This window comes from Musca domestica, unplaced genomic scaffold (genome assembly GCF_030504385.1).
Source record: "Musca domestica strain aabys unplaced genomic scaffold, Musca_domestica.polishedcontigs.V.1.1 2, whole genome shotgun sequence".
In the NCBI taxonomy this organism is placed as follows: domain Eukaryota; kingdom Metazoa; phylum Arthropoda; class Insecta; order Diptera; family Muscidae; genus Musca; species Musca domestica.
In genome coordinates this window covers 6,993,873-7,006,368 of record NW_026712249.1, presented here as the reverse complement: position 1 = coordinate 7,006,368, position 12,496 = coordinate 6,993,873, and the positions used below count along the sequence as shown (strand labels likewise).

Below are 12,496 nucleotides of genomic sequence, written 5' to 3'. Positions count from 1 at the left end.
ATTTCTATAACAGATCTTGTCCATATTTATAACAGATCTTATGATAATGGAATAAGATATGCCAAGTCTGAATGGAATCGAATATTAACTTCGGGTTTTATGAACTTCTTAATTATTCAAAATGTTAACCCTGTGTGGGGGAGGTACCAAGAGGAGTTGACCGATATATCCCATCTTTACAGCAGATCTTGTGTTAGTAGAAATAATGAGTTGTGTGAAATATGAAGAGAAGTGGATGCTTATTTTAGATTTTAATATCGTTTTGGTTATTCAAAACTTTGAAAATTTTTTGGAGAAGTACCAGAAGGAATGGACCGATCTCTACAACCGTTATAACATATTTTCTATTGATATAAATATCTAGATGTGCCGAGCTTGAATGGAATCATATTTTAATTTTGCGTTTTCAGAGCTTCATTGATATTCAAAATTTTGGCCCTTTGTGGGGGAGGTACCAGATGGAGTTGACCGATATATTCCATCTTCACAGCAGATTTTGTGTTTGTAGAAATAATGGAATGTCTGAAATATGAAGAGAACCGGATGCTTATTTCGGTTTTTATAAACGTTTTGGTTATTCAAAATGTTGACCCTTTTTGGGTTATGTACCAGAGGGAATTGTCAGATCTCTACAATCGTTATAATATATCTTTTATTGATGAAAATAATGAGAAGTGTCTAGTTTAAATGGGATCAGATGTTAATTTCGCCTTTTATGCGCTTCATGGATATTCATATTTTTGACCCTTTGTGGGAGAGGTGCCAAAAGAAGTGGACTGAAGTGGTTAATAAAAATATTGTGATGCTTTTAATTTGAAGACAAGCGGACTCGTACCTCACTTTTTATAATAGTTATAATTATCCAAAAATTTTTGGGCGAGGTACTTGATAGAATGGACCAATATTGTCCTTTTTCGCACCTGACCTAGCACTAATGTAAATATTAAGATTTACAAAGTTTCTGTGTAGTAATTTTTTTTAAAATTTTGACCTTTAATGGGGGTGGTTCCAAAATGAGTGGACCGTTATTGTCCATCTCCAAACTCGATCTAAGTTTGACAATAATATTACGATGTACCAAATTTCGACCCAATTTGATTCTCCCTTCGAGAATTATTGTGCACACTTGCCAGACAGACGGACGGACATCGCTAGATCGACTCCAAATACCCTGAAACTGATTTGGTCCAAAGAGACCTAGGGTCTAAAACCGTTATTTGGATGAGGCATGTTTTGGCGGTATCAAATTACATATACCCTATCTAGCCATACGGCTGTGGGTAAAAAAAAAATAGTCCAAAAAAAGAGGTAAACATTGTGTATCTCTTGCTAGACGACAGATAATATGAATATGGTATTAAAATATTGCTTTTTTACTCAAGGTCGGCAGATACCCTTTAATCAAGCCACAATTTCTAGACGTCTTAAGCCTATTTTTAATAGTTTGAATATGACCAAAAACTCACGGCCATATGACGAGATGTCGGATTGTAATTTTCTTTTTTTGATTCAAATTTATTTAAAGGACTTAACAAGATCCCTAAGGACCTGTCATTGGCCCCATAGTGAACCGTAAATTTATGTACACCTTAATCCAATTTCTGGCATAACTTCTATTAATTATGGGTATATTTTAAATTGTTTCGGGCAAACGATTCTCTTTCATGTGTGCACTTAACGCTGATATTTCATCATCGATATACAATTAAAATTGATAATTTATTAAAGAAAACCAAAAAAAAAATAAAAATCTTGCTACACATAGTAACAACATCCATGCTATTAATATAAACCATGAAATAAGTGCCTGCCATCGTACCATGTGACGTATACGTTTCATAGGAATGTATAATTAAACGGTACATATTAATCATACGCACACAAGGCAGCACCTGTAATAATAACGATAATATGTATTACCTTGATGTGGACTGGATTTACCAAAGGTTACATTTCTCTTCTTTAACGTTTCAATGTTGTGTTCACCTCTCCATGTGTGTTTTTTTTTTTTTTTTTTTCAGTTTTTTTCGTTCACATCTCGTGAAGACGTTCTCATAAATATTTCATTTTCCAAAAAAAAAAAACAGGAATTTATTGAAGCAAGAATTCCGTTGTTGTTTTTCACATCTCCTGCAAAGGGGGACAATAATTGATGGCATCTGGAGATGGAGAGGAACAATAAAATGTGTCGTTGTAACGGTTATTTATGTTGTTAATAAATTATATGAAACATCTTGTTTGTGTGGAGTTTTTTTCTCTTTCTCTCTATCTCTCTCTCTTTTGGCTTTTAAAAGTTAACCGAAATATGATATCCTTGGTATTGAAAGGTATTAACCGAAAATAAATAATTCTTTTAATAGTCCAGTTGAGAGGATTTCGTATTGGAGATATTGTAAATTATTAATTTATGCCACACACACACATAAATCATGAAATTATATTTTATGCGGCCATTATTGAGATTGAAAAAAAAATACAAAAATATATTAATGCAGCTATAGTTTTACAAGTAAATCAATATAGCTCATTTTCTTAACTTAAGCTGATATCAAACAAAGACACATCTATATACAAAGATGGTAATTTATAATAATTTGTTTGGCCATTAGAAGGCATACGGTACACTGGGTGAACTGACAAAATATTATTCATATGACCCGATATAAGGTCGTTGGCCAGGTACTAAGATATTTTTTAACATCTTTTTCTAGTACTTCCTGACAAAAAAAAATACATTTTTTGAAAGACCATCCGGCCAAGAAGAATAATTTTATTTAAAATATTGAAGGCTGTTATCCACGAATTGCGAACTATTTTCTGTGACAGAAAATTGTCTATGCAGGTCCAGGTCTTCGTATAGGCCCCACATTTTGACGAATTTAGGTACAATACTCACCGAAATTGATTAAAATGTCGTATTTGAAGTTCGTAATGGATGCTACAGCCTATGACAGAAAATTGTCTATGCTGGTCCAGGTCTTCGCACAGCTCCGATATACGATATTTTGAAGATTTTAGCTACATTATTCACAGTTTATTTCAAGTTCCGAATTTGAATTTGGTAGTGACTTATGACACCAATATAAAGGCTTTATTCAGTATTTTAACAGAAACAAAGAATTTGTTAAGGATTTTATTTCTAAATTCGTTCCAAATGGTGGAGGGTATTTAAAGTTCGGCCCGGCCGAACTTACTGCTTTTTCACTTGTTTTACATTTTTTTATGATTTATAGACGAAAATTGCGGATTCTATTACAAAATTTTTTTTAAGATATGATTTCATTCCAACACAAAATCTACCCCACAAAGGGTAACAAATTGAAAAAAAAAAAACAAAATGCCTTTAAATTGCGAAAATAGCGTGTGATTTTTTCTAATCTTTACAAATTTCAATATTTCTACTAACACATTATCTGGTTAGAAGATGGTAGGTATTGGCCCACTTCGTCTGGGCCACAAGGGATCACAATTTTCAGTAATTATATCGCTCATAACTTGTTAGAGAAGTCATCGACTCTACACGAACTATCTAAATGTTGAGCTCCACAAGAGATCTGATGTAAATATGTACATCCCAATATAATTATCAGCATTAGATGAAGAGGAGTACTTCGGCCCACTGTATCTGGTACCTCACGTATACTTTAACTATTTCCAAAAGCCATAAGGAAATCTAAGTATATATTTATGTATATAAACGGATATTATCTATGTATATGGATGCAATATTCAAATTTGAACAAATCTTGACAAAATTTGAAATACTTACCAAAGATCATTGGATTGGATCGGATATGTATGGTAGATATAGCTATATTTCACCCGATTTTCACTCTATTTGAAGTACCTGATTCTAGTACCTATTGTCGAATTAGTGATGTCAGTCCGTCTGTGGAAATCAGGTAGGCTGATAAAATTTTACTCAAGTGCATATTTTATCTGCTGGACTTTTGGTATTGAAAATGGGCAATGTAGCTCCACGTTTTGGTATAGCCCCCATATAACGGTACCTCCCTATATTCGGAATTTTGATCATTTTAGCGACATTATTCACCAAATATGTTTCAAATTTGGTATTTGAAGTTCGTAATGCATACTACCGCCTAATACAGAAAATTGTTTGTACAGGTCAACGCTCTCGTATAGCCCCCATATAAAGGCAACGATATTCGGTATTTTGATGATTTTAGCGACATTTCTGCAAATTTGGTATTTGAATTTCGTAATGCATACTACAGCCTAAGACAAACGATTGTCTGTGTAGGTCCACGTCTTCGTATAGCCCCATTTAACGGTTCCTCCCGATATTCGGTTTCTTGATGATTTCAGCGACATTTTAACAGGAATTGTTTCAAATTTGGTATTTGAAGTTCATAATGGATACTACAGCCTATGACAGAAAATTGTCTTTGCAAGTCCACGCTTTCGTATAGCCCGCATACAACGGCACCTCCCGATATTCGATATTAATATGATTTCAGCGACATTATTTACCGGAATTATTTAAAATTTCGCATATGAAGTTCCTGCAGGTCCAGGTATTCGTATAGGCCCCATATATCAGTACCTCCCTATGTTCAGTATTTTGACAATATTTTAGGTACAATATTCACCGAAATTGTTTAAAATTTTGCATTTGAAGTTCGCAATAGGTACTACAGCCTATGACAGAAAATTGTCGTATAGCCCGGATATAGCGGCACACCCCTATTTTCGGTATTTTGATGCTTTTTGCGACATTATTCATCGGGTTTCTAACAAGTTTCGTATTTGAATATTGTAAAGGCTTATGACAAATGTGGCCTATGCAGGTCCACGTCTTCGTGTAGACCCCAATAAAACGACTACATTCTGCATTTTAAGATTTTAACAGAATTTTTAACGGATTTTATTTTTTTGAATATTGCCAAATTCGTTCCAAATGGGTATTCAAAGTTCGGCCCGGTCGAAACTATAGCTTTTTTACTTGTTATCATCTCGATTTTTCTTGTAATTATTTATTGTGTCGCACGATGTAATCGACCAGATGTTTCTTGTTCACAGGTTTTACTTTTTTTCATTAAATCACCAAATTCTACACGTGTCTAAGTTTACACACTTTCCGAATTGAATAATTCAATTACATTCCATGTTAATTTGTGTAAAAGTATTTACACGCAAAAATTTGTAAATAATTAAACAATGAAATGCCGCAGGGCAAAAATGGCACTCTCACACCACAACTACTATACCCTCCCCTCCAGCAGACAATAAAATCATAGGCGTGGATCAAAGGGCTCCCCCAGAGGGGAGTCCTTCTTACAATTTTACTCAAAGCTTTCCAACCTTACCGAGTAATAATAATATGAATTTGCGTTACAGCAAATTTATTCCGTAATGATGTCACACCCTGGGCCCAACTACGTCAATGCCGATAACCTGCCACAACAGCATCCACTCAAGTATCCTTGTGTGTTCGGGTGTGTGTGTGTGTGCCTGGCAATTTTCCTCAATACAAATGTTTCAATCATAGAAATCATTTAATAATCTCATTATTGAATGCCAAGCATCATTAATGCGATTCATTTGAATGTCAGCCGCTTCGTGGCAAAAGCGATTTTCATTAACGCCCCAGCCATGAGATTGAGAGCGCAACAATTGCCACACAATTTACGTCAGAACAGTAAAGTCAGCAATTGAATGGAATTCCGTACCACCACCCACTCTACACTTACCAACCTTGGCAGCGAACCTTGTAAATTGTCACAATTTTAAGTGGAAAACTTAAACCCATTTCAATGTTGAAGAAGAAAAAAAAAAACATGGAAATAACAGGAATTTGAAGTCATAATGAAACAGCAACACGACAACAACAACAACAGCAAAAAACATCCTTTGCAAATGGAAAACTTTTTTTCTTCTTCTTCTTCTCACAAATCTTGTGCTTCTGCCACAGGTGGCTAGGTGTGTGTGTGGTACGGTTGTGGTTTTTAAGCTCCCACGGGATACTTAAAATTAATTCATTTCCAAATGAAGAAAATGAAAAAAGAAAAGGCAGAACCCACACCTTGCGTGGGGTACACACACGAACTCACATACACACACACACGCTGATGTATTTCCACTTTAATGAAGATTATTTGTATTCCGCCATGGGCGGTGCTATTCAGCAGGCAGCTGGGTTGGTGGCAATGTATTTAAAAAAATACATATATTTGACATAATAGGGACAACAACAACAAAATAATGGAATTATATCCTTAAAACCTGAAGATTATAAACAACAACAACGACAACAACAGGGTCTGCTATGTTAAATGTATGAGCTTGAGGGAGTGTTTAAGAAGCTTTTTTACTCTGTGTCTGTTTTCAATAAAAAGACACCATGGGAGTAAATGTTTGAAAATTGTTTTGGAAATTAATTTGGGGAAAAAATGTAATATGTAAATGAACATATGGCGTGTAAATTGTCTGCTTTCCAAACAGGTAACCGGAATAATGTAATAACACTGTGGAAAAGTTCCAAAGTCATAGTCTGTTTTATGGAAAATTTCAGGATTTAATGATGGCATTAAGTTTGTAGAGCATAATATCCGAAGGGTATGAAGTTCGCAAAAAGAAATAAGACATGGAAAATTCAGAAGATCATGAAAGTAGAGCTTACATGGTTAAAAAGTATCAGTCGGTTTGTCCGAGAGATGTACACCCTCACCCAATGTTCTATAATCTACATTAATAACTGAGTCATACGAAACAATTGAAGCTATAATAATAAAATTTTGGGTGAGGGTCACTTGGTCCGAAGGGGTTACATAAGGCTGGGTTTTTGGAAATTCATACATACATACCCTTGGTATTTGACGAACCGTAGAACTAGAGTGATGGTCACTGATGGTATTAATGATAGATTTATCAAAGGGTTTTTGGAAAAGTAGTAAAATTTTCTACATTTGGTACCAATTAGTATAGTGTGAACGGTTAGAGTTAAAAACTTGAAATTTGGGAGAGGAATTCAGATTGAGCAGTACAAGATGAGATAAAACAACAGCAACAAAGTCAAACGCCATAATTTTAATGTTTTTATCCTTCACCATACTATTTAAGGTATATTAACTTTGTCATTCCGTTTGTAACTCCTCGAAATACTCATGTATTATATTCTTGGTCAGCGTACAATTCAAGCGTAAAATAGCGATGTCCGTCAGTCTGTATATATATAACCCCCATATAACTGTACTTCCCGATATTCGATATTTTGATGATTTTAGCGACATTCTTTACCGGAATCTTTCAAATTTGGTATTTCAAGTTCCAAAGGGATACTACAGCCTAAGACAGATAATTGTCTGGGCAGGCCCACGTCTTCGTATAACACCCATTTAACGGTACCTTCCGATATTCGGTATTTTGATAATTTTAGCGACATTATGCACCGGAATAATTTCAAATTTGGTATTTGAAGTTCGAAATGGATAGTACAGCCTAAGACAGAAAATTGTCTGTGCAAGTCCATGTCTTCGTATAGCCCCCCTATAATGATAGCTCCCGATATTCGGTATTTTGATGATTTTAGCGACATTATTTACCACAATTGTTTAAAATTACGTATTTAGAGTTCGCAATGGCAACTACAGTCTGTGACCGAAAATTGTCAATGCAGGTCCGGGTTTTAGTATAGGCCCCATATATCAGTACCGCCCTATATTCGGAATTTAGGAACAATACTCACCGATGTTGTTTGAGATGTCATATTTGAAGTTCGTAAGGATGCTACAGCCTGTGACACAAAATTGTCTATGCAGGTCCAGGTCTTCGTATAGCTGCGATATAACGGTAACTCCCACCATTCATTTCCAGTTTCGTACTTGAATATGTAGGTCCACGTCTTATAGACCGAAATATAACGGCTATATTCGGTATTTTTAAGATTTTAACAGAATTTTCAACGGATTTATTTTTTTTAACATTTTCAAATTCATTCCAAATGGTGGAGGGTATTCAAAGTTCGGTCCGGCCGAACTTACTGCTTTTTAATTTGTTTAATTTTATTGAATGAAAGCAAAAAATATCGGAAATAGAATTGGTCACCTTTGGCACGAATTATGGCCTTCAAACGGCCAATGAATCCGTCACACGCTGCCCGAATGTTGCTCTGCGGTATCTTAGCCCATTTCCCGGCGAAGTGCATAGTTGATAGATTTTGCACAAATTGGATGATCCGTGTTCTATTTAGTAAATTATTTTCTGTGAAAATTTTTTCCCTTTTTGGGGGGAGTACCAGAAGGAGTGGACCGATATTGCCCATCTCTGAACTCGATCTGAGTTTGTCAAAAAAAAAATTCCCTTGAAACGGATTTGGTCCAAAGAGACCTAGAGTCTCAAACCGTTATTTCGATGAGGCACGCTGTATATTTTCGATGAGGCTGAGGGTATAAAAATAAAAGTCTCATATATTGGGCATTTTGTAACTTTACATCTCAAAGTAATTTGAGTATAGAGGCCAATTCCCCTCTTCCACATTTTTTGAAAAATTCGGAAGGTCCTTGAAAAAGAATTAAAAAAAAACTGTCCTTGTCTTGTAGATTTTCACAACCTTACCCAAAGGCTACAGAAGGTATCGAATAACGGTTTTAGACCCCATAACTCTTTGGATCAAATCCATTTCAGAACATTTAGAGTCGATCTAAGGGTGTTCGTCTGTCTGGCTGGCTGGTCCGCACAATAACTCTCAAACGGATGTGAAATAAGATTCCTATTATCTTCAAATTTCACACATCTGAATATTTTTACCATCACAAGATCTGGTACCAAGACAGAATATATCGGACCAATCCTCTTGGCACCTCCTCGACAAGGGGTCAAAAAATTAAATAATAATATCTCTCATAAATTGCGGAATGAGCATCCGATTCATTCTAAACTTCATACATTCCAATAGTTTTAGTAACACGAGATAAAGCTCATAAAACGGGAAATAAGCATTCAATTCCATTCAAACTCCTTCTATCCCAATAGCTCCCTCAACATAAGATCTAGTGTGAATAAGGAATATATCTGACCACTCCATCCAGTACCTCCCCCACGAAGGGTTAACATTTTGAATTATTTTAAATCTGAAAATGTGAAATAAAAGTCCTTTGTCTTCGAAGTTGGCACATCTTAATATCTCAATATTTCTATCAACACAAGATCTGGTGTTAATATGAAAAAAATCGGACCACTCCTTCTGTTACTCCCACAATATAATAGTAATGCTTAAGAGAAATTGGCTGGTGAGCAATTTCTGGTTCTTGAGCAGCCCTGTCAAGAAAACATTTGGTACATTTATCATACATCCCATCAGCGACCACCATTTCAAAATTTGGACTTGGACTGAATTGAATATTCATAATTGGACTGAGGTTTTCGAATTGGTTTAAAGCAATCAAGGCACAATAGTAATCCTCCTATTTGGAAATGCTATAAATTTTGCGAATGTCCCCTAATGTCTTAATAACAGCCAAAAAACATCGGAAGTTTACTTTGCGCCACCTTGTACATGCATACGTACTTGACCAAAGTTTTTTGCCTGTGATTAAGACATTAGAGGTCAATCGTAATATTTATAGCATTTTCAGATAGGAGGAATACTTTTGCGCCACCTTGTATAAATATCGATCAAAAATAATGTTTTAAGTACTTACCTCATATATTAATCGTGGATTTTTTAGAGACTTCCTGGTTAAATTCATGGATTCCTAAAAATATTTTTTTCAAAAACATCCCGATAAGTCGTTTTTTTAATATTATTTTTTTCAAGGACCTCAAGTAAAATCTTCTGGATCTCTGTTTTTATTAAAAATATTCATCTAGAAAATTCTGAGTAAATCAAACCACAGGCGTAGCATATGGTTCATATATGGACTCATATAAGCAATTACGTCTGAGGATATACACCTATCAGCAAAACGACTGATCCTTTGTTCTATTTTTTCAATTTGAACAAATTCTACCCATTGTGCTTAAATCTGCTCTAAAAATAGCCGAATCTATTCGTGGCCCACCACGAATTCCCAAAACACTTTACAAAAAGAAAATCCTAATAGGATTTTAATAATTTGTAATGAATGGACAATGGAAATACAATTCTAATGGCAGAATAATAACAACAAAACACTTAAAAGCCTAAGACTAAATCCAAATAATCATCTTCAAGTAAAGCAACCAAAAAAGACGAGCAACCAAAATCTGAATTGAATAATTCATTACCATATAATTTTTTTCCACAAAAAATATTAATGTATTTGAAGTTGGTCATGATGACCCAGCTTAGAGTCAATTATTTAAACATTATTTATTTAAAAATAAAGAAAACAAATTGAAAAGAAGTAAACCTCACTCAAATCCAAGTAAACCTTTTTTTTCGTAAGCATTAAAAATGTGTTTTCTTCTCTTCGTTGCAGGTTATTTTGGTACTGAAGGCCTTCAACCTCTATGGGACGTCGCATGCAACCGTAATCATACAGATTATCTCACATGTCTTGGCCTACACAAATTCGTGTATCAACCCCATACTGTATGCCTTTTTGTCGGACAATTTCCGAAAGGCATTTAGAAAGGTATGCAAAACACAAACAATACCCAGGCACGCACACAAACACACACACACATTTAGACGTACTCACTTAGGCAGTATTAGGGATTTACGGGCTAATGCTACACCCACACACACACACATACATACATATTTAATTTTGTAGATCCAAAATGTTTAAAGGATTTAAAAAGTTTCCATTTAATATTAAAATGTATATTTTTTTCTTCTTGTTTTTCTCTCCCTCCCCTTCTCTCCATCTCCTCCGTAGATTGTTTGGTGCGGTAGTCCACCACCCATTGTCACAAATCAACAAATAACAAAAACAACGCGCACAGCAACCGGAAATGGTACCTCCAACATCGACATGCTGTAGATGCAGACAACACCAACATCATCTGACCATAGTTGTAGTCGTGTCATCATCATTGTTGTCGTCATCGTCGCTGCTGTTATTGTTGTTGTTATTATTATTGCAGAGCAAGTACAACGACCACAAGATTTTTCAGAAAAAAAAGAGCTATAGCTGTCTTTGGTAGTTATAGGTGTTAAACGGAACAAGTTACTTAGGTATGTATGAGTATTTTGTTAATTTTTGTATTTGGGTGGAATGGAAAATCGCAGGGAAACATGTGAGGGAAAAAAATAGAATGTATAGAGGTGAAAAATTGATACTTTGTACCATTTATTCAACCCAGTCAGAAATAACGAACATATCGACGTATTTCTTTTTTTTTTTTTTTTTTGTGGCTTGATTTTGAACAATATTCCTTTTTGTGACGTCATCGTTCTTATTATTGGATGGATATTTCGCACTGACTCAACTGAAGTATGGCTTCAAATCTATAATGTGTTTCTAATATATTTGCAATTTTGGCATTATGGTATGATTTTGACGACTTCTAGGATTTACAGTAGGTCTAGGACCTAGAAGGTATATATTCATCTTCAGCATAATTCTATGTCGATTTATCGATGTCCGTCTGCCCGTCTGTGGGAATCACTCTAGCTTCCGAACGAAATTAAGTAGGTTGATAAAATTTTACTCAAATGTATATTATGTCTGCAGGACTTTTGCTATTGAAAATGGGCCATGTAGGTCCACGTTTTAGTATAGCCCCCATACAATGATACCTCCCTATTTTTGATATTTTGGTGATTTAAGCGACATTATTCACTGGAAATGTTTCAAATTTGGTATTTGAAGTGCGCAATGAATACTACAGCCTATGAAAGAAAATTGTCTGTGCAGGTCCAGGTGTTCGTATAGCCCCCTTATAACGGTATCTCCTGATATTCGGCGTATTGATGATTTTAGCGACATTATTTACCGGAATTGTTTCAAAGTTGGTATTTGAAGTTCGTAATGAATACTACAGCCTTTAAGCGATTTGATTTTAAACATCCTTAACTTAGATCGAGTTCGGAGATGGGAAATATCGGTCCACTCCCATCTAGTGCCTCCCATTTAGTACCTCCCCACAAAAGTTCAACATTTTCAAAGAAAATTATTTATCGGTCCACTAAATCACGTACCTCCCCCACAAAGGGTGAACATTTGAACAACTATAACCCGCTTGAAATGTAAAATAAGCATCCGATTCTCCTCAAGTTTCGCGCATGCCAATATTTTTACCGACAGAATACCTGGCAGGAAGACCAAATATATGGGACTACACCTTCAGGTACCTCTCACAGAACGGTTCACAATTTTGAAATATTATATAGTTAAGAAATGCGAAATAAGCATCCGATACTCTTCAAATATCCCCAGAAAGGTGATTAAATTTTAATTAATAAAAATGTGAGATAGACCCATTGTTACTTTTGAGGATCACTTTCTAAGTCGATTTATGCATGTCAGTCCTTCTGTCCATTTTTGCGAACAAACAGCAGGTCTCATTTATTATCCGATTGTCATAAAATTGTCCAAACAATAATGAT

General features: G+C 35.1%; 1 protein-coding gene across 1 annotated transcript in view; it reads left to right on the top strand.

Moving 5' to 3' along the window:
- Window positions 1-11,106, top strand: part of LOC101895720 (allatostatin-A receptor) — a 111,339-nt gene extending 100,233 nt beyond the window's left edge. Inside the window, exons 6-7 of the mRNA XM_005181087.4 lie at window positions 10,422-10,577; window positions 10,824-11,106. Coding sequence (XP_005181144.3) covers window positions 10,422-10,577; window positions 10,824-10,928 — 261 coding nt within the window. The 3' untranslated portion in view covers window positions 10,929-11,106. The remainder of the gene's footprint in view (window positions 1-10,421; window positions 10,578-10,823) is intronic.
- Window positions 11,107-12,496: the final 1,390 nt, after the last annotated feature.